General features: G+C 40.6%; 1 protein-coding gene across 1 annotated transcript in view; it reads left to right on the plus strand.

The window, feature by feature from the left end:
• Positions 1-22,834, plus strand: part of LOC111145506 (BAI1 associated protein 2 like 1) — a 68,998-nt gene that overhangs the window by 30,859 nt on the left and 15,305 nt on the right. The window contains exons 4-10 of the mRNA XM_022500398.1: positions 12,975-13,036; positions 13,146-13,217; positions 14,524-14,661; positions 15,335-15,487; positions 17,209-17,376; positions 20,026-20,173; positions 22,188-22,395. Of these exons, the coding sequence (XP_022356106.1) occupies positions 12,975-13,036; positions 13,146-13,217; positions 14,524-14,661; positions 15,335-15,487; positions 17,209-17,376; positions 20,026-20,173; positions 22,188-22,395 (949 nt within the window). The remainder of the gene's footprint in view (positions 1-12,974; positions 13,037-13,145; positions 13,218-14,523; positions 14,662-15,334; positions 15,488-17,208; positions 17,377-20,025; positions 20,174-22,187; positions 22,396-22,834) is intronic.

Here is a 22,834-nt window from a genome sequence, read left to right on the forward strand (position 1 = left end):
GGCTGCTGACTGATCGGGGGGTGGCTATTGAAGGTTGGGGTGGCTGTGGCGAGTTCTTAAAATAAGGCAACAGTGAAGCTTGCCACATCAGTTAACTCTTTCACAAATGATTTCTCTGTGGCATGTAGTGCTGTTTGATAGCATTTTGCCCACAGTAGAACTTCTTTCAAAATTGAAGTCAATCCTTCAATCCCTGCTGCTCCTTTGTCAACTTAGTTTTTTTTTGTTTTTGTTTTTGTTTTTGTTTTTTTAAGATTTATTTATTTATGAAAGAGGGAACACAAGCAAGGGTAGCAGCAGGCAGAGGTAGAGGGAGAAGCACGCTCCCTACTGAGCAGGGAGCCTGACACAGGGCTCCATCCCAGGACCCTGGGATCATGACCTGAGCCGATGGCAGACGCTTAACCATCTGAGCCACCCAGGCGCCCCTTGTCAATTTAGTTTGTGTAATATTCTAAATCCTTTGTTGTCATTTCAACAGTCTTCACAGCATCTTCACCAGGAGTAAATTCCTTCTCAAGAAACCACTCTTTGCTCATTCATAAGAAGCAGATCCTCATCCATTCAAATTTTATCACAAGATTGTAGCAATGCAGTCCCACCTTCACGTTCCACTCTTGATTCCACTTCTCTTGCTGTCTCCACCACATCTTCAGTGACTTCTTCCACCAAAATCTTCAACCCTCAAAGTCATTCATGAGGGTTGGAATCAACTTCTTCCAAGCTCCTACTAATGATATTTTGAAGTTTTCCCATGAATCACAAATGTTCTTAACGATATCTAAGAGGGTGAATCCTTTCCAGAAGGCTTTCCATTTACTTTGCCCAGATCTATTAAAGGAATCCCTGTTTATGGCAGTGATAACCTTATGAAATATATTTCTTAAATGATAAGACTTGAAAGTTGAAATGACTCCTTGGTCCATGGGCTACAGAATAGATGTTGGGCTAGCAGGCAGGAAAACAGCATTAATTTCATGGCACCTCTCTATCAGAGCTCCTGGGAAACCAGAGGGCTTGTCAATGAACAGTAGTATTTTGAAAGGAAACTTTTTCTCTGAACAGTAGATCTCAATGGTAGGCTTAAAATATTCTAAACCATAATGTAAATATGCTGTCATCCAGGCCTTGTTGTTGCATTTACAGAACAGAAGCAGAGCTAACTTAGTATCATTCTTAAGGGCCTTAGGATTTTGGGAATGGTAAATGAGCATTGGCTTCAACGTAGTTACTAGCTACATTATCCCCTGGTAAGAGAGTCAGCCTGTCCTTTGAAGTTTTGAAGCCTGGGATTGACATCTCCTCTTTAGCTATGAAGATCCTGAACGTCCTAAATGGGATCTTTCTTCTAATATTAGGCTATTTCGTCTACACTGAAAATCTGTTGTTTAGCATAGCCACCTTCATGAATGATCTGTCCTATCTTCTGGATAACTTGCTCAGCTTCTGTATCAGCACTTGTATTTCTACATCACTGTGTACTTTTATGTTATGGAAACAGCTTCTTCAATTAAACTTCATGAGCCAGTCGGTGCTAGCTTCAAGCTTTTCTTCTGCAGCTTCCTCACTTCTCAGCCTTCCTGGCCTTAGGGAAGGTTAGAGCCTTGCTCCGGATTGGGCTTTTGCTTAGGGGAATGTGGTGGCTAGTTTGATCTTCAATCCAGACCACTAAAACTACCTCAGTATCAGCAAGCAGGTTGCTTTCTTTTCTTATCATTTGTGTGTTCACCGGAGTGGCACTTTGAATTTTCTTCAAGAACCTTTTATTCAAGAACCTTTTCTTCGCGTTCACCACTCAGCTAACTGTTTTGGTGCAAGAGGGCCTCACTTTCAGCCTATCTTGGCTTTTGACATGCCTTCCTCATTAAACTTAATCACATCTAGTTTTTTATTTAAAGTGAGAGATGTGTGGATCTTCTTTTCACTTAAACACTTTAAGGCCATTATAGGGTTATTAATTAGCCTGATTTCAATATTGTCTTTGTCAGGGTTTGGGGAAGCTTGAGGAGAGGAAGTGAGGTAGGGGAGCTGTTGGTTCATGGACTAGTGAGAGCACATTTATTAAGTTTGCAATATTATATGGATGAGGTTCATGGTGTCCCAGAACAATTATAATAGTAACATCAAAGATCATTGGTCAGAGATCACCAAAACAAATATAATAATAATGAGAAAGCTTGAATAATTTTGAGAGTCACCAAAATGTGACAGTCACAAAGTGAGCAAATGCTGTTGGGAAATGGCACCAATAGACTTACTTCACATGGGGTTGTCACATACCTTCCAATTTATAAAAAATGTAATATCTGGAAAGTGTGATAAAGCCAAGCATAATAAAACAAGTTATTCCTATGATTTGTGTCTTCTGTCTTTATCTCTAGGTTAGCCCAGCTGGAGGTTTACCAGGAGTATTTTAAAGAACTAGCTTTTGATTTCGTTGACTTTTCTTTGTTGTTTTCCTGTTTTCATTTGTTCCTGCTCTAATTTTTATTAGTTCTTTTCTTCTGCTTGCTTTAGTTTAAATTGTTCTTTCTCTTTTTCCTAAATTGGAAGCTCTTATTATTGACTTTGTGTCTCTCTTTTCTAACATACACATTGAATGCTATAAATTTCCCTCTAAGTACTGCTTTTGCTGCATTGCACAAACTCCCTTTGAAATGAGGCTTCTTTTGTTCATTTTCATTTCTTTATGTAGATTCAAGTTTCTGGCCTATGATTTTCTCTGGAAGAATCTCAAACTTCAGTTTTCCTCTGATGTCCTTGTTTTTATTTCCCTCTACCCCCTCTTGTCTTTAGGTTTCCTTCAAAATCCTTCCAAGTGAAGTCAGATGTAAACCCTGTTGATGGGTGATATAAATAGTAAAGCAATTGAGAAGGCAGATAATTCTATAATTTTAGATTTAAATCTCCATTTTTTGTTCTGTGGGGTGTTCTTAATTTTTAGTGGGTCACAGTACCTGTGGTATGATCTTCAGAAGAGTTTCTTAGCCTTCATTTCCCCCTCCCCCCAACTTACTTGAGACAGGAAGGCTAGAGGGCTAGATTTAGCTAATTGTCTTCCCTCAGTTCAGATAAAGCTTTAGTAAAACAGTTTCTCTTGAGGACTAGCCTTCCTTGTACAGGACAGAACAAGAACAGAGCAACACTGGGTGGATTTCAAAATGGTTATTTTCCCCCTCCCCTACCAGAAGCCCCAGGATTTTCTCTAGTCTTCATAGTAAGAACTTGGTGGGGGCTTCTAGCAGTAATAGTCATGAAAGTGTGAGACTCCCCCATAAGACTGAGCACGCTGGAGTATTTAACTCAAGCTGCTCCAGGTTGAGCCTCCAGCAACTATCAGTTACAGTTGCAAAGTTTCTAGCAGTACTGGCCCCAGTATTGGTTTCTGCTGCCGGTAAACTATGATTCTCCATATTGCCGGTCTCTGGTGGCAAATCTTTACCTGTGAACATAATTCTCTAATGAATCTAAGAAGCACTATTGTTTTTCGATTTGTTCAGCTTGTTTCTTGATGTGAATAAGAGAGTGATGATTTCCAAGCTTTTTACATGTTGGAGCAGAAACCAGAAGTACCCCCAGCGGTTCATTTCTAACCAACAGTGAGTGGTTGGTCAGATGTTACCTGTTCTCTAGTGGGTGATTCCTGATACAGTTTAACTATAGATTGTCAGTACTTAAAACTGAGGTGTCAAGTATTTTGTTTAATAAAGGGAAAGGCTAGGAGGTGGAGGAAAGTAGAGTATACTGTATGTGTTCTTTTTTGATAATAGGAGATGGACAGTTTCTCCTTTGGGGACCCTAGGAATGGGGGAAGAAACATAAGAGGAACACTAAGCTGAGTTTAGGAGAGGTAGGTGTCCATTTGTCTTTTTTTGTAAGTTTTAATGTGAGTTAATTTAAGTTTAAGATGTTTAATTCTGAAACATTTTAAGCATATTAAAGTATAGGAAAGAATACATAGATGTGTATGTATATAAGGAACAAAAAATGTTGAAACAAATGTGGTAGCTAGTTCTAAGTTGACGCCTTGTATGTGGACTTCATTTCCAGAAGACAAGTACTCACCCAAAAAGAAAGCCATATGGGTCTGTTTTGGGGTATTATGCACTATTGGACTGATTTGCTACTCATGTCTGGATGAACACACCTTACCAAACAGTACTTCTCTTCAGAGCACAAGAAAGCACTAAACTCACCAATCCTGTGAAGCACATATTTAGTTACCACCATACGGCTGAGAATACCAATGCTCCATGAGGTTACCCGGAGAGAGGAGGTGAAGGAACTTACCAGAGGCTTGTCTGGCACCATTGCATCTTCCTGCAGATGCTCTGACCTTTGCCCAATTTTTGTGCCCCTGAAGTTCTCTGTGGGTGATTACAGTCCAGAGCACCTCACTTTCTGAAAATGCTTTCAGTCTTTTTGCTTTCACAGCACTCCATTCTTTTCCACCTTCCTTGACCAACCTTTCATCTTAACGAGTTCTTCTTCCTAAACATCTTGTGTTCTGTTCCTGAGAGATCAGCAGTAGCTCCTGGCCTTTTATTACAAAAGAACAATGTCCTTTGGGCAACCTATTCTAGGCCGATACATAAAAGTTCATTTGTTCTGTGTCTAAAAGGACTCCTCTCCTCTCCAAGAGGGAAAAAAATGTTTAGGTTTGTAGCTACAACTTCTGTTTGACTCTGAGAACTCAACATACTTCTTCATCAACCAGCATGGGATTGACCACCAGAGGAAGATGAAATAACTTTATTCTTCTTCAAAAATAAATAAATAAATGAATTTCATACTGACTGAAGAATTGGTAGGAAATAAACCTGTATCAGAAACCCTAAAAGGGAATGAATGGTCAGGAACACAAGATCTTACCTCTGAAATGCCAGGTCTTTGTGATTAGATTCAGGAGGTACTTTCTTGGCTAGAATGCTGTCTAAGTCATTTTGGGTGCTGTGAATATCAGATCTGGGCATAAAGTGTTCATCTTCCTCTCATTTGTGACACTAATTTTGATGGCCTAGTGAAGGGTTTGTCTGATTTCTTCACTATAAAGTTAATTTTTTTTTCTACTACTGCTACTACTAAATTATGGGGGGGGCACTTTCAGACTATGCAAATATCTTATTCCTCATCAACATTTGTTCCTTAGATTTAGCATCTGTTAATGAATTTTGCCCAGGCCAGTGTTTACTTGTTATTGCGTGATGGTTTTCTAACTCTAACACTCCCTCCGTGTTTACCATTTGGCACTTGGCGTTTTACTTTTAGCGGGAACCCTGCTTTCTTGCCTCTTTATTGTTGTGGACCTATGGATTCCAAGATTTTTTTCAATGATTTAAAACTTATTACTGGGCACCTGGGTGGCTCAGTGGGTTAAGCCTCTGCCTTCGGCTCAGGTCATGATCTCAGGGTCCTGCATTGGGCTCTCTGCTTGGCGGGGCGCCTGCTTCCTCCTCTCTCTCTCTGCCTACTTGTGATCTCTCTCTGTCAAATAAGTAAATAAAAAAAAAAAAATTAAAACTTATTACTGTCCTTAATTACTTTGGTGCTCAAACTGTCCTGTATTTTGGCCAGTAGGAGCTCCTTCAGGCTGACTCTCATCCATTCATTCACTCATTTATTCATTCATTTATTTTTGTGTACTTCCTCACTTTCTTGCATAATGGTATGTTCCAGGCTCACTTTGTCTCTTCTCAGGTGTGGAATCAATGGCCATTTTTTTCTGAGGAGTGATACTTCCTTTTATAGTGGAGAACGATATTAGAAGGTACAATTTGAATATTATGTATGCTCATTGCTATTGAGGTATCATCTTGGTCCTTTCAGCAAACAGAGCTAGGAAATATATACATATATATCATGTATACTGTAAACATACATATATACAAAAACAGACCTATGTATATACATATATATGCATATATACACTTGGACATACAAAAATAACCATATGCACTTATATATTTTGGAAATGTGTGTGAACATTGGCTCCCAATAACCTTAACATATTTATATATTTTCTCAATCTATGATATATCTAAAACAGTTCTGGAATTAAAATTTACATCCATTTAATATAACACTGTATATTAATTATACTTGAATTCAAAAAATAAAAAGGAAGTCTTGGGTGCCTGGGTGGCTCAGAGGGTTAAGCTCAGGTTGGTGATCCAGGGTCCTGGGATGGAGTCCTATATTGGGCTTGCTGCTCAGTGGGAAGTCTGCTTCTCCCTCCCTCTGTCCCTATCCCCAGTTTGTGCTTTCTCTCTCTCCCTCTGTGTCAAATAAGTAAATCAAATCTTTAACCAAAAAAAATTTATTTAAAAAATGAGGATCCTGAAGAGATAATTTGCACACCCATGTTTTTATAGCAGCATTACTCACAATAGCCAAGAGGTGGAAAGAACTCAGGTGTCCGTCAACATTTTTTTCCAAGTGATGAATGGATAAATAAAATGTGGAATATCCATACAGGGGAATATTATTCGGTCTTAAAAAGAAAGGAAATTCTGACACATCCTGTAAGGTGGACGAACCTTGAGGACAAGGTACTAAGTAAACCAGTTACAAAAGGAAAAAAGTTGTATCAATTTATAATATATTACAAATTATTTATATTAAATAAAGTATTATTAGAATTATAAAATAATATATTTTGGAATACCCCCTCCAAAAAAACCACTAAAAGGAGTACAAAGTTTATAGGTTTGCCATTCACCCTGTCTACTGATTTTTTTTTCCTGTGCTGAATATTGTGATAAAATATTGTAGAGACTCAATTGTTTGATTGTGAAGTTTTATTCTAGTAGGCATACTAGTGGATAACCCTGATTTGTAGAGGCTTAATCGTAGATTTTTTCTGGTGGTTCCCTTAGTCCTATGATTTAGTCTTACTCCAAAGGTGTGTCCCTACTGGATGTCAAGGGGAAGTCTGTGGTATTTACCAAGCCTTTCTCACTTGGTGGGACTTGAATTCCCAACTCTGTATTCCTAGTACTGTGTGTCTACTGAGAATCTCTGCTAAACTCCACATCTTTCCAGTTGCTGATTTTCTTAGAGTCTCACCCTATATGTGTGCAATTTAGGTGTTAGCCAAGGATTTGGTAGGAATTTATATACAGATTTTGGGTCTTGCTCCATTGTATAAGTTTATTCTACCATTTATCAATTGTAGTGTTTATAGATGTTTGAGTTGTTTCTGAATTGAAGATACGAATAAAACTGCTATGAACATTCTTGTGCTCGTCTGTTGATAAACAAATGTGCTCATTTCTCCTGGGAATATATCTAGGAGTAAAATTGCTAGGTCACAGAGTAGGCAGATTGGTTTATCAGATACTGTCAGTTTTGCCTTTTATGGAATGTTTTATAAATGAAATCATACAATATGTAACTTTTTTAGTCTGGCTTCTTTCTTTTACTGTATTTTGGAAATTTATCCATGTTGTTCTGTCAGTAGTTAATTTCTTTTTATTATTAGATAGTATTCCATTAAATTCTTGAAATGAGTGTTTAGAGCATTTTTTTTTCACCCATTCTTTTCTGATATGCATTTGAAGGCTACAAATCTCCTCTAACTACAGCTTTAGTTGCATCTTACATGTTCTTATATACTATATTTATTATTTCACTTCGAAATAATTTTAACTTCTATTGTGATTTCTTCTTTGACCTGTGGGTTATTTGAAAGTCTGTTTCTTCATTCCCAGTATATGGACATTTTCTGGTTACCTGTCTGTTAATGATTCCTAGTTTAATTTTGCTGTGGTTAAAGAGCATACTCAGTATGATTTCAGTCCTTTGAAATACAGTGAGCCTTTCTTTTGATCCCTTTTTAACATACTGTTTGCTTTAAAAATGAAATTACCAGATACTGTATTCTATATATGTTCACTAGATCAAGTGTATTTATCATTCAGGTCATCTATATCTGTAGTGATATTTTTGTCTGCTTTTGTCTCATTTACTAGGAGAAGTATATTGAAGTCTCCTATAATTATTATTGACTTATCTATTTCTTTTCATAATTCAGTTTTAGTTTAAATATGTTGAGACTATGTTAATGATGCATACAAATAAAAAAGTTTTCTATCTTCCAGATGAATTGAACTTTTTCCCATTATGAAATGATTGTTTTTATATCTAATAATGTTTCTCACCCTCTTTGACTACTTTGCCTTGTTTGGTTTTAATAAGCCTACATCAGCTTTCTTTTGGTTAGTATTTGCTATGTATCTTACTCCATCCTTTTACTCTCTATCCCTGTATTTAAGGTATATCTCTTATAAGCAAAATATAATTGTATGTTGTTTTTTTTAATCCTAACAATCTTTGTCTTTTAATTGGATTATATAGTCCATTTACATTCAGTGTAATTACTTTTTGCTCTATCTGTGTTCACGTCTTCAGTTGACCTCTTTTTGACTGGTTGTTTTTTTCCCTCTCTATTCACTTGGTAGTTAGATGCTTTATTCTTTATTCTTTTCATGGCAACCCCAGTGGCATTTTTTCTTATCAAAGTCAGATGCGACTTGGCACTTTACTTTCATCTCAGACTATGAAAGAACTTTGGAACACTATATAATTCTAATGTATAATTTCTGTTTGTCCCACTTGTTTTCATAGGATGTTATAAATCACAATCAGTGGTAGAATAATTACAGTCTCCATGCAAGACATTAATTAGAACTGTGGTACTACCACTGGCTAAGTCAGAAGCTAGGCATCTGGAGGAATATTGGATGAAATGCTTACCCGATCGTTTTTTGTTTTTTTTGTTTTTGTTTTTGTTTTTGTTTTTGTTTTGCATTGTTCCTCTATGCATGCTGTTACTGGTATAGTACTGACACTGATCAGAGGAGAACACCTCTGACTGCATCTAGGGACTGTGGGTGGGCAGCTACTGAGGGCTATTCTTAGAGGCGGGCAAAGCCTTTCAAGTTTAGTCACATGTTCATGGTTGCTAATCTGCCTCTGTACTAATTCAGTACTGGTGACTCTAATCTGTAGGATACACACTTGTGTATCTAACATATCCCATCTGCGTGTAGTTTCCTTTTGCTTCCATTATATTTTCTCCTTATCACATTTGATATTTTGAGAATTGTCAGAAAAAAATATACCCTTTTTCTAACTACATTTTTGGTCAGGTTTACTTTAATTCATAAAATGCGTGTAACTTTAGGTCCACAATAGGTTGGCTTCCACCTTGTCATTTTTTGTCTGATTCCACTTGAAATAACATGGAGGATGTAATGTGTAACTCAGTCAATGCTCTGTGCTTTCTGGAAATGGAGTATTCTGATTATCCATGATTGAATATAAATGGAAATATGTATGCCTGCACATTTAGCACCTGTTCTATGCTGCTCATGTCCATTAATACTCTCCATTTGGTTTCTCTAAATTTATACCACGAATTGATGAAGAATTATGTAGCAGAAAATATATTAATAGTCCAATGACTAATCTATACTTCAAATGAAAACTTTCTATGTGTTCTTATCAGTAATACTCTCTAATTTTATTTAACTGGTTAAAAGTCCATTCTGTTTATTGACTAAATTCATATCTTTATATAGTATTGTCCAAATTTTTAGACATGTTTGTTCATAGCTCCTAAAATTGGAGTGATATCACTGTCAGCTATTTGTATGAATTTTAGGGGAAAACTGATGGTAGACATTGACTTTTAGCAATGTCAAGTTCATGATTTTGAAATATGTATATATTTAAATTACTTTAATATTGCCATTTAAGAATGTAATTTACTCAGACTGAGTCATATTACTGTACTTACTACGTGTTTCTTCCCAGAATGTTTACTCAGAACCTAAAAGGGAAAAAGGAAATGGTTGATCCAGTACATACAGTGCTATGATTTCTGAGACCAGCACATTGGTTCCTGTTTGGGTGTGTATTTAGTTCTGCTCCATTAGAATCTGGGCTGTGCTCCACCCGCTCCTTGAAAAAAATTTTTTTCTTCTCAAATGTAATTTATGAAAAATTAGGTTACAGGGCTAGGAGTAAATAAACGTGTGTGATGCCACATTTTAGACATAAAGTAACACTTGCTGTATTTAAGAATAAACTTCTGTAGAGTGAACATAAAGGCTGTTTTCATTTTCTGTTTCAAGATACACTTTTGGCAGCTCCCATAATCACAGTAAAGATGTTTTCTAATCCTTCTTTTGACCAAGGACTGCTGCTGCCATAAAGTCAGCATTTAAATTCCACGAACTGTGAGGGACAGGAATAACAAGGATAAGGTCAGGTGTTCCGTTCCTGCCCACAGAGTGAATGGGCTGTTTCAGTGAGCCTTTCCACCAAGCTGCCTGAAGGGAGAAAACTGCCCCGGGTGGGAGGGGCCTCGGGCCTGAGCACCAGGTTCGGCAGTGCTGCCTTTCACCCGAGAGCCGCACTAGCACATGCTTTAGTTTTGGCAACATGCTTCCCAGAGATCCACATTATACAAGGTTGTAGTGATAAAATTCATGATGGTTTGGGAGGAAAAATGAGTGCCTTGAATGTAGCCTGAATCACTGTGATTTAAGCACAATTATTTTTAGACTTTTTTTAAGAAGTAGATCTGACTTGCCAAGAATGGAGTGCTTAATTTTCAAGTAATTGAAGTGGAGATTTTGTTGCTGTTGTTTTTCATCTCCAGCCAGGATTTATTTATGGGTTTAAAATGGATGTGAAAGTAACTCAGACTATTTCAGTATCTGAAATCACTAAATGATAAAATGATGTATTAATATAATTATATTCTTGGTCATGTGAAGGCTTCCTTTGTGAAGAACTCTGATTTGTTTCATGTTGAGCTTTAGGAGAACATAATTATGGGAGAAATGAAGTCGGTGTCATTCAGGATGGAGAGTGGGTATCTTAATACCTTGGTGTGGTAGGGGTGAGTGCTGGGGATGTGTCTGCCCTCACTCTCAGGTTTATCCAGCAGGCTGTTCTGTTAGAGGTTCCTAGAACCACAGGCTGCTTAGGGACTTATAAGTTATGTACCTATAACCTAATGAGGAGACTCTCTGCCCCCATCATGCCGTGGTTATTTTAAGCAGCGTTGTTCACAGTGGGCTTCGTGCTGAGGAGTTGGTTTATCTGGGACACCATGGGGACTGGGGAAATGACCTGGTTCAGTTGATTTTGAGGGATCTGTGGCATCCCTGAGGAAGAGGGTCTGGAAGAGAACAATTTGGGAGTCAAGAGAAATGATAAGAGCTCGAGGGGCAAGACCTAAGAGGTCCAAGTGGTGGGTTTGAATGTCCAAATGGTGGGGGACAGACTAGGGAGCCTCTTTCCCCACCCCTCATGGGACAAATGATTGGGCTCACAGAGACTTCAGAAGCCATTCCCACATACATTCTCTCCCAGGCAGGGAAGGGCTGGCACATTTGTTGTTCAAGGAAGCAAGATGAGTAAGGGGCGTGATTTCACCCTCGAGGCTGGCCCAAGTGATGACACACATGCACAAGGGAATGAGTCTTTGTTGTTGAGTGTGACATATGGGTGAAGTGTCAACCCCAAGTGACCGGCTGTGAGCTGGCAGCCAACAGCTGGGATTGGAGAATATGGGGTAAATTCACTTTTAGACATGTTGAATGTGAGGTACATAATGAGACATCCAGGTGGACATGTTCAGGAAGAGGCTGAATTTCTTAGTCTGAAGATGGGGTAGGGGGACGAGACTGGCCGTTGAGAGTCATGTGTCCTTTTTTTTTTTTTTTTTTTTTTTTTTAAGATTTTTATTTATTTATTTGACAGAGAGATAGTGAGACAAGAAACACAAGCAGGGGGAGTGGGAGAGGGAGAAACAGGCTTCCCGATGAGCAGGGAGCCCAATATGAGGCTCGATCCCAGGAACCTGGGATCATGACTTGAGTCTAAAGCAGACACTTAACAACTGAGCCACCCAGGCGCCCCGAGAGTCACATGTCTTAACTCTTTCTAAAACGGAGCACCATAGTATCATCTGTGTAAAGGTGATAGCTGAAGTCACAGTCTAGTTGGTATTCTTTCTCTTTCCCTGTACCTACCACAGTCTTAATTTTAATTCTTCATCTGGAGCATTTCAGTTTACCCAAGGAATTCCTACCAAACTGTGGGAGGATCTACCCAACACATTTTGTTACACATATGGTCTGGTGATTGTTCCAAATGATGCTGTTTGAACACATATGGTCTGGTGGTTGTTCCAATATGATACTATTTTTTCCAGTTCTTAGTTATCAGACCCATTTGGTTCCTATAGATAAGTGAACAGGGAGAGGCTCTTGTTCACCTTTATCAGAGTTTAGGAGCAGAGATGCATCACACTGTCTCAAACTGCAAGAGATGTACTTTGGAAATCAAATGGTTGTCTTGCTCCTTTTGGAGTAAAGCTCAATTCTGGAACATTCTCCATATGACTGTACTTGTTTCAAAGAATTGATGTAGTCCCTGGAGATATGAGGCAGAGCACTGTCCTTGCTGCATTTTCCCATGGTATTAATATTTTCCAAAATGATATAAGAACTAATACGAGAAAAAATAACCTTTATCTTTTATGCCTGACGGATAATCAGATTACTCTGGGGATTAGATAAAAATAAGTCATTTGTTCCTATAGTTAGTTACTATAATGACCATGATAATCTTGCATAAGAGAATTTAAAAATCAAATCAGATAAATAGATTCAGCTTAGGGAATGAGAAAATATAGAAAGCATGATATGAATTTGAAGACAAAGTTGGCATTCTTTGGATGAACAGTGTTGTAGAGTAAGTTTGCTAGGTCCTGGGTCCCTCTGGCATCAGCCCAACCACGGGCATGCAGTTGGTATTTCTGACATGCCAGGGCCTGATGCTTCCAGGCACCAGAGGACAGCAGTAGATTGTGCTTCATTCCATTATTTTACTTTGTTTAATATCTTTACAAAATCCACACAGTGACTTTTCTCCTTAACATCTGGTTTTCTTCACAGGCCATGTTCTCATAGAGATTTCAAGTACCCACAAGAAACTCAATGAGAGTCTTGATGAAAATGTATGTAAACTATTTTTATACTTATAAAATAAAGTATATTTAATTTCTAAATTTTATGTTGCTTAATGTCTCAAATCTGGTGTGACTTTTTAATTGCTTTTGTTAACAGTTCAAAAAATTCCATAAAGAAATTATACATGAGCTGGAGAAGAAGACAGAACTTGATGTAAAATACATGAATGTGAGTACATGGTTTTTTCCACCTCCATGTTTGGAGGTGGGTATGGATCATGGGGGCCTGGCGTTCTGGGAGGCTGGGCCCGCCTGATCTCTGAGCCGGAGGAGAACTTTCTCTCGCTGTTTATCCAGCAGCAGAAAACATAGACAGAGCTTAGTGTTGAGTATATACACAGAAGGCATGAAACTGACAAGGTCCCTTGGAGCTGGGTGCCCTGTTTGCTTTAACACCTGGGATCTTTATTAAAAAGCAGAGAGGAAAATATTGCAAGGAATCCTCCTGCTTCTAGAAAGCATTGTTTTCAAAGAACACGGGTATAGGGACAACATCTGCATCTGTATTAGTGTAGCTGCAGCTGTTGCTTTCACAAACCAGCACTTCACGATGTGGGATGTGGGTGGGAGAACACCATCTAGGGCTCCCCGGGGCTCCCAGGTCCATTCAGCAGAGACTGCTCCTGTGTGGTGTCCCTTGCCTATCACCAGGTATTGATGACTCCAGCTGTTTTCTTCTTCTGCCTGACCCTCCAGCCGTGTCACATGGCTCTTTCCATCTCTCTTATCTGCTATAGAATAGCTGCTTTCTTTGCCATTCAGAGTCCCCTTTTCACCAAGACCCCCATGCAGCAGTAAGCGGCGTAGTTACCCTGAAATCACCCCACTGCCCCTGTGTGCCTGTGCTCTGTGTACTCTGGAGGAAGGTGGCAGGATAGCCGACAGCGGCTGAGGGGGATGTAATGGCAGGCATTTCCCATACATTATCAGATTTTTATCCCTACAGAAACTCCATAATGTAGCCATTCTTATCCTCACTATACAGATTAAAGGGAAAACATGAACTTTAGAGAAGTAAATAGTTGCTGAGATCACACAGGAAGTGAAGGACGTCACCAGAATTCTAACCCAGGTCTGTGAAGCTCCAAAAACACCTTGCTCCACAGCACCCACGATAATCTGAAGTGCTTGCACTTGTTCATTCTGTTTTTTAAAATTGTAAATCATAAAACAGAAGCATGTGACTTACTATTGTTTTTTTAATCATCAAAGCATTTAACGTTCAGTGTCCTAAAAAATTTGAGAAAACAAGGAATAAAAGAAAAGACGTTCTTTTCTTCTAAGAGCTCCCCTTGGGGTCAGTGGCCCCTTGTATGAACAGGGGACTTTAGGTCAGACAAAGCTACATGCTGAAGGGAGGGAGCGGTATGAGGTGAGGGTGTGCAGGGCGACGCCCAGTGGAAATGTCAGCCTCTGTAACTGCCCAGCAGCTGGGGTAGTGCTGCACTCAAATCAGCACAACGTTTAACTTACAGGCAACTCTCAAAAGATACCAAACGGAACACAGGAATAAATTAGACTCTCTGGAGAAATCTCAAGCAGAGTTGAAGAAGATCAGAAGGAAAAGTCAAGGAGGACGAAATGCACTCAAATACGAACACAAAGAAATTGAGGTGAACTCTTCAGCACTATTTTATTTTGTTGACAATTTGTACACTATACAGGGATGCTTACCTAGCTCAGTCGGCTTGTATTTCATCCACTCACAGCTGTGCTGCTGTTGAAGTTAAAAATGAGCATATTTTACTTGGTTTGAGCTGAAGGCCACAGAGTTTTCCAGAGTTAATAATTAGCCTCCTAAAAACATTGGGCATTTTCTCCTGATTTGGGGGCGGTGGCGGGGGGAGGTGTTGGTAAGAGATGTGCCATGATTAGCATTACTCTCCCCATGTTACAGATGAAGAAAATGGGGCTTAGGCCAAGTCACGTGGTTGTTACTTAGAACTAGGGATTAAATTTGAACTTTCTGGTTTCAAAGTCCTTGATTTTCCAATAGAACACAATCTTATCCCTGAAGTATGAAGTAATATTTTGTGCAGATTGCCCAGGGCAGAATGTAAGGCCTTTGGCAACGTCCTTCCACACGAGTCAGGGATCTTAATGAGAATGGTGATACCTGCTCAGGTCGGGTTACAACTTTGTTATTTTATCTCATGTTTATCTGCATTTAGTGTTTACTCCATTTCAAAATAAACCAAGTGTAAAGATGGCACAAGATAAATGTCTGGCTGTTCAGCTATTTGATTCCTCATGACATACTTGTATAATTATTATTTATTTTCCTAGTATGTAGAAACCGTTACGTCTCGCCAGAGCGAAATCCAGAAATTTATTGCAGATGGTTGCAAAGAAGCTCTACTTGAAGAGAAAAGGCGCTTCTGCTTTCTGGTCGACAAACACTGTAGCTTTGCAAATCACTTACATTATTATCATTTACAGGTGGGTTTGTGACAGCAAGTTTTGTTGCGTCATTAATAATTTAATTTCGTATTCAAACGCCCTTGGAATGCTTCGCTTTCCACATGTGTCCCAGGGTAAAGCGGTGGGCCTAGTTTGCCAAGGAGAAGAGATGCCCAAAAAAATACCTCTTGGCCCATGTGGTTATGTAAACGTTCAGAAATGTGGATGAAATGATTAAATATTGCTTATAAGATTAATTTGGTAGTATGTATTTAGAATCTTTCATAAAATAACGCTTAATAATCGAGAATTAGTACTTTTTTCTTTTCTCACCTACAAGTCAGCTTTTCTCAGACTCTTTCTAATGCATCCTCAGCTCAGTGTCTTCACCAGAGCCATGGGATGAGTCCCAGGGGCCCCAGGCCCACCCCACCTGGGTAGTTTGAGTGTCTGCCTTGGGAGTCCATGCACAGAGGTGTCCCTGGAAGTTCTGTCCCAGCTGCAGACCCACTCACAGCATCAGGACAGTTGTGGTTCCTTTTTCATTCCTCTTTAAGGTGTTTCCTCGTGATCTCATCACCTGTGGAAGTGGCTTTACTGCCCTCCTTCCAGCACACATGGTTGTGAGGTTTTACCCCCAGGAATCATTAAAAGATACATGTTACTTTCCTTTCGTTTTTTTTTTTTTTTTATTATTATAAATTTTATTAGGCCTGTATAAGCATCTAAAACTAGCATTGAGTGAAGTCAAATATTCATTGTTATTTATAATAATTTAGGGAGTACTCCATGGTAGAAGCTTCCTAAGAGCTTGAAAATAAGGCAAATTCCTCTTTTTCAGGGGAAAAAAACTTGGCCTTGTGTGTACCCATCGGTCATCTGTTACACATTCCATAAAGTTTTGCAACTTTAAGGACCATTCATCTACCAAATCTAAAGCCCTAAGATCTAACATTGTTACAGGAAAGGAAAGAATTGCGGTATTGGACGATCACTTTGTACTCAGTTCACCAGTGTCCATTTCCATGGTGAGGGTGTCCTGGACAGGGTCATAAGTTAAGTGACCCTGAAGCTCTTCCTGTAGCCTAGCCCTGCCAGTGATGCGGTGCTAACTCTGTCGCAAGGCAACCTGGCCTGTTTGCAGAGAGCTCCAGTTGGTGGCAGACGCTTATGCTTAACCTTGGATTCCAGTTACGCTTTTTAGCAACAAAGTCCACTTCTTTTCTCCACTGGAAGAGTCTTCACCTCTCTGAAACCCACTTCTGTGCCTTCCCTTTTTCTGGCTCCAGCATCCTAGTCCTTTTAGTGGCTCTTTGGACAAAGCAGGCCCAAGCAATCAGCGTGTCAGGGCTACAGTCCGAGGCCATCAGTGGTTTGGGGTGAGGGTTTTGCCCTCTGTTAGGAGTGGGAGGAAGAAAACACTGATCAGCATCTCTGGGGCCACTCGGGAAACAGTGGGGCTTAATAAGATTGCTCCACCCTTCCATTTTCCCATTTGAGCTCATTCTGTGTCAGTCTCCAGCTCTGCCTTCACTCCGAGGGAGAGGGCAGCTCGTGTAGAATAGGGGCCCATAGCTCTCACAGCAAATAGCACAGGGCGGAAGCTCATAGATAGTTAAGTGCTCCCTGAATTTGACACAGAGCTCTCACACTTCTGGTGGCAAGCCAGTAAAACATAATCACTAATATCTGACGTGACTTTTCTCAGCTCCTTGAACAGTACACATTTGTGTTTTGTTATGTTTCCCTCTGATTCGCAGTCTGCAGAATTACTCAATTCCAAGCTGCCCCGGTGGCAGGAAACCTGTGGTGATGCTACCAAAGTGCCTGAGAAGATCATGAATATGATCGAGGAAATAAGGACCCCGAGCTCCACCCCCGTGTCCGGGACACCCCAGCCCTCACCGATGATCGAGAGAAGCAGCATGGTAGGGATGGCTTCTCTCCGAGATTTCAGTTGTGTGTTTACTGATCGGACTGGGGCCAAATTTGCACAAAGGATAAAGGCCTTCAGTGGTGGCAGTCACAGGTCCTTCCCTCTTCTAGGGCCTCCCTTGTCTCACCCTGATCCCCTTACCTTCAGACTTGACATTAGCTGAGCAGTGCTCAGCACTGCGTAGTGCTGTGTCCAAACTCTATTATCCTTGTTTTGGAAATGTTATTGTTACTGTTTTTAATTGTAAGGATTCTAACTTCATAAGTTTATCGCCAGGGAAGGAGGCATAGGTGTCTTAGAAAATAACTAGCAAAGGTCTGGTGCCATTCATCACAACATAAGGCACTTCAGAAAAAAGTAGCCACCAAAGTATGCAAGGTAATGAAATCAAACATTGTAGTTTGCCGCTGCTTGAACCTTGGCTTTATTACTTTTTGCAGACATGGAAATTTGGCTCCTGTGCATAGTTTATACACATGGGTCCACCCTAACCTCTGAAATGAAAGCAAAGATGCTCAAGGCCATTCGACAACCTACAGAATAGATCCATAACCGCATGGGGAATAAGAGAAGGGGCTGTCAGTGGGCCAGAAACGAGTATCAAAGAGAGAAAGGCAAGATCAGTGTGTGGAGAATCAAGAGAAAAGAAAATCTCAGCCCCGAGCACCTGCAGGGCAAGACTGTAGCAGAGGGCAGAGCAGTGAGCTCAGAGCCAGTGAGTGTAAGAGAGGGCAGAGAATGGCATGTCGCGTTCCTGTATGTGGTCGGTTCTAGACGGTTCTAGATGATTCACATCCTCTAAGCTGCTCAGTTTCTTCCTCCTGTCCCAACCAGTAGGCAACAGGGGCTTTTGTCCACTGGCTGAAACTGTGTTTCTGCAGAAGAGGCCAGGCACCTTCCTGGCTGTGTCTTCCCTGTCCCCACCCACCTCACTGCGGTTAGTCTGCGATAACGAAAGTAGGCGGTATACAGACTAGGATAAATAGGCAAAAGAATAGGCAATGCTGTACAATACAGAGATGGACAGATAACCAGGAATCCCTGAACAAGTGAGGAAAACCAATATCATGAAAAGACACACTGAAAGAAGAAACGGGAATAACCAATATTGGAGGCAACAGAGGCAGTAGGGCAGAGGAGAAATCTTAAAGAAATGAAAAGATACTATGTCCCCAGAGGAGAATCAGCTAAATATTTTGGAAGTTAAAAATGGATTATTATTCACAATTGAAATGTCTGGGATTTGCTCCAGCATATTCCAGGCACAAGGGAAGATGGGTGTAGCATATACGAAACAATATTGGCCATGAATTCTTAATTGTTGGAGCTGGGTGTTGGGTACAGGGAGATTTATTGTGCTGTTCTTTCTCCTTTATACATGCTTGAAATTTTTCTAAAATAGCTTTTTAAAATTTTCCTTCCCCTTCCCCCCCTTCTACAAAGAACATAAACAAGAAAACCTCCACACCAATGGATGGGCTCATTAACGGAATGGAACTGCTTGGGAAATTAATCCAAAGAGCTCTCCCAAAACACAGAACAAAAACAGAGAGAGGATGTAAACATAATGTTAGACAGATTGGAGATACCCAATTGCCTTCTCACAATCATCTCCAGATGTCTAATGGGGATCTCAAACTCAACTTGTCTAAAACCAGATGACTGATTTTCTTACTCTAAACAGGCTCCTCTGGTCTTCCCCATCCAGAAGATGGCAGCTCCATCCTTCCAGTAGCTTGGGCACAAATGTGGACTTCTCTCCCTCTCTCTCCCCACTCCCTGCCTCCCCCGACCCCACAGCCAAACCCTGGGCATGTCCTGTTATTTCCACCTTCACAGCATATCCAAGTCCAGCCACTTCTCACCCCTCCACTGCCCTGAATATGGTCCCTGCAGAGATTACTGTAGTTGACTCTGCCTAGTCTTTAACACAGCAGCCACAGTGAGCCTGGACAAATGGGAAAAAACAAAACCTTGAGAGATTGTGGTCAAGTTGCAGAAGGGGCTAGAGAGAAATTTCTAAAAACTTCCAGAGGGGGTGGGAAATAGATAACTTAGAAAAGAGAACACCACTGGTACCAGATTTCTTTTTATCAAAACAAGATGTTAGAAATCAATGGAGCAATGCACTCAAAATTCCTTGGAAAAGTTATTTTAAACATAGAATCCTAGGGCACCTGGTGGCTCAGTTGGTTAAGTATCTGCCATCAGCTCAGGTCATGATCCCAGGGTCCTGCTTCACAGGGAGTCTGCTTATCTCTCTGCTCCACCTCCCACTCTCAATCTCTCTCTCTCAAATAAATAAATAAAATCTTCTTTAAAAGATAGATTAATGTAGAATCCTGTAGCTAAGAAGCACCTAAGAGGGAACCTAAAATCCATAGAGACAGAAAGTAAATTAGTGGCTGCTAGGAGGTGGTAGGAAATGGGGAGTAATTGCCTTAAAAAAAAAAAGAAGACAAAAATGAAAAAAAGAATGTGATATTCTTGAAATAATAATTCAGAATGGGGCATTGCCATCCAACCAAGAGAACTTTGGGAAGAAAGTGGAATTTAAAGCATGTTAAAATAGTCCTGGGAATCTCTATAATTCCATCGCTGTGTTAACACTAATATTAAACTAATGAGGAATTTTTCACAGGTTGGGAAAGATTATGACACTCTTTCTAAATATTCACCAAAAGTGCCCCCAGCTCCTTCAGCCAGAGCGTATACTAGTCCTTTGATCGATATGTTTAATAACCCAGCAACAGTTGGACAGAATTCAGAAAAGATAAAGAATTCAACAGGTAAGATATTTATTTTGATTTCTTTTAAAATACATTTTAGGGGTGCCTGAGTAGCGCACGCAGTTGGGCATCCGACCCTTGGTTTTGGGTCGTGATCTCGGGGTCGTGGGATTGAGCCCCCAGTCATTCTCTGGGCTCAGTGGGAAGTTGGCTTGAGATTCTTTCCCTCTGCCCCTCCCTCTGTTTGCATCCCCCCTGTCCCAAATAAAGTCTATAAAATTAGCTTGGTAAAAATAAATAAAGCACCTCTTTAAATTTTTTTAATATTTTGGATAAATGTTACCCTGAGGTAGAGGTAAATAAACATATATGGTAGCACACATTTAACATTGCCTTGTTGAAAAAAACATTTTTAAGATTTTATTTATTTATTTGACAGACAGAGATCACAAGTAGGCAGAGAGGCAGGCGGAGAGAGGGGTGGGGGAAGCGGGCCCCCTGCTGAGCAGAGCGCCTGATGTGGGGCTCGGTCCCAGGACCCTGGGATCATGACCTGAGCCACCCAGGAGCCCCCCCAATTTTTTTTTTCTTGAAGATTTTGTTTATTTGAGAGAGCACGAGCAGGGAGGAGGGGCAGAGGGAGAGGGAGCCTGATGCGGGGCTCAGGCCCAGGACCCCAGGATCATGACCTGAGCTAAAGGCAGAAGTTTAACCAACTAAGCCACCCAGGCACCTCTGCCTTATTGAAACTTATACTTCAAAGTAAGTAAAGGTCTGGGTTTATTATAAAACGATAAGACATTTTATAAGTGACACATTTCTTCGACAAATTCTAATTCCATGTACTGACTGATGTTTATAGGAAGGAAACTTACTATCAAAGTTGTTACATTTTAAAATGGGATATAATGTACAAAGAACCTCATATCGTGTGCCATATTTGGTGGCAATTGTAATGAAATTTCTTCTTCAATAAAACAAACTATAAAAGTTCACGTGACAAAATTATGGTTATTCATCTTACCAGTAAGCTTAGTATTTTTCATCATGTCAAACAGAGAACTTCATGCTTTCTGCACACTTAAGTTCTAACTGCTTAAATTTCTTAACTCTGTTGATGGTTTTTCAATAAATCAGGATAAGTTACTGTTTGCAGAGATTTCGGAGCTTTGCTTAGGCTCCGCTCTGTGTAGACAGAGTCTGGCACCCAGAGACCCCTCTCCGTGTGGGGTATCTCACGGGCCTCTAAGGCATGAAAGTCATGGCGAGCGATCGAGATCAAGCTGCGTGCTAGAGAGAGCCCACAGACTGCAGCATTTGCAGCTGCTGAGTGAGATCAGAGAGGAGAGTTTCAGGAGAGCAATTTTGTTTCTTTGGAGTGGTCGGTATCAGCTGGTGCGGGAACTGAGACCCAAAGGTATAGCAAGGCACTCTTCACATGGTGCAGTGACTGTGGAGTCAGGCCACCCACACCCCATGCTGGCTGCTAGCTGGGATCCTGGTGAGTCACTGCAGACGGTAACCGATAGCTGCGCCTTCCCTTAGAAGCCGTGAAGCATTGAGAGTGTGGACTGGCACTTAGGGAGGGTTCTATAAACGTGCTGGTCCCTGCTGTATTTGCAGGTGAGATGTTGAGCAGTTGCACATTGAGAACATCTGCATTTCCAGTCTCCTCTTGTTCTTAGTGGGATTTGCATTGATGCCCTACGCTGCCTTGGGGTTCGTGTTGGGAGAGGAGGGCAAGGAAAGCATCGGACTCTCTAGTGATACGTCATTTTGCCTCTGATTAAATCAGAGTGCGGGTGAAGCTTGCCACCCACTGTGTCCTCTCCGCCTGGAAAAGAGCATTTAGCCCCCAGGGTCCTCCTTGGTGGGGGACCTCAGGCTGCGGTTCTGCCTCAGTTCCTCATGGTCCCTGTCCATCCAGGCAAAGTTGAAGGTGTGGAAATACAGCACACGCAGAGCAGCAGCAGGAGTGCTGGCAGGCAAGAGTGGGTGGCTTTTCTAGGGTTTGTTTGTTTGAACTTGTTATCAGTCCTTGAAAGGTGACCACTGCTGTGCTCATTTTCACCAGATTCTTCAGATGATCCCAGTTTACAGCGATCAGTTTCTGTTGCAACTGGACTGAACATGATGAAGAAGCAGAAAGTAAAAACCATTTTTCCACACACCGCCGGCTCCAACCAGACCTTGCTCAGCTTCGCCCAGGGAGACATCCTCACGCTGCTTGTCTCTGAGGAGAAGGACGGCTGGCTTTATGGAGAGCATGACACCACCAAAGTGTAAGTCACAGGACAGACGCTGTCCCCACAGCGGTCAGGGCTGCCCAGGGCTTCAGAGAGCTGTCATGTCTCCTTTCAGTGGCAACTTGTCTGTGTGGTCACAGGAGCATTTTTACCAAAGTTAGGTTCATGGTTTAGTTATGCTTCTAGTTTACTTCATTGCAGTTACTCTGTCCCAGGCTATTTTCTGTATGTGTTTGTGTGTCTGTGCATATATAGATGAATTTGATACTTGAACAGGTCATATGAAGTCACCTCTGAAAGTAGTTTAAATAATTCTTGTTTAAAAAAAAAAAACAACCTTGGATTTCTCAAGGATAATCTGCACATCATGTGGATTTTGTTAAGATTTAGCTCATAAATAGTTTAAATGCCAGCATCATCATTTCAGCCATGAGTATGTGCATAGGCCTTACTATAAGCTGGTTAAATTGGTTTT

Source organism: Enhydra lutris, unplaced genomic scaffold, assembly GCF_002288905.1.
Source record: "Enhydra lutris kenyoni isolate GAN:26980312 unplaced genomic scaffold, ASM228890v2 scaffoldscaffold13, whole genome shotgun sequence".
Lineage (NCBI taxonomy): Eukaryota > Metazoa > Chordata > Mammalia > Carnivora > Mustelidae > Enhydra > Enhydra lutris.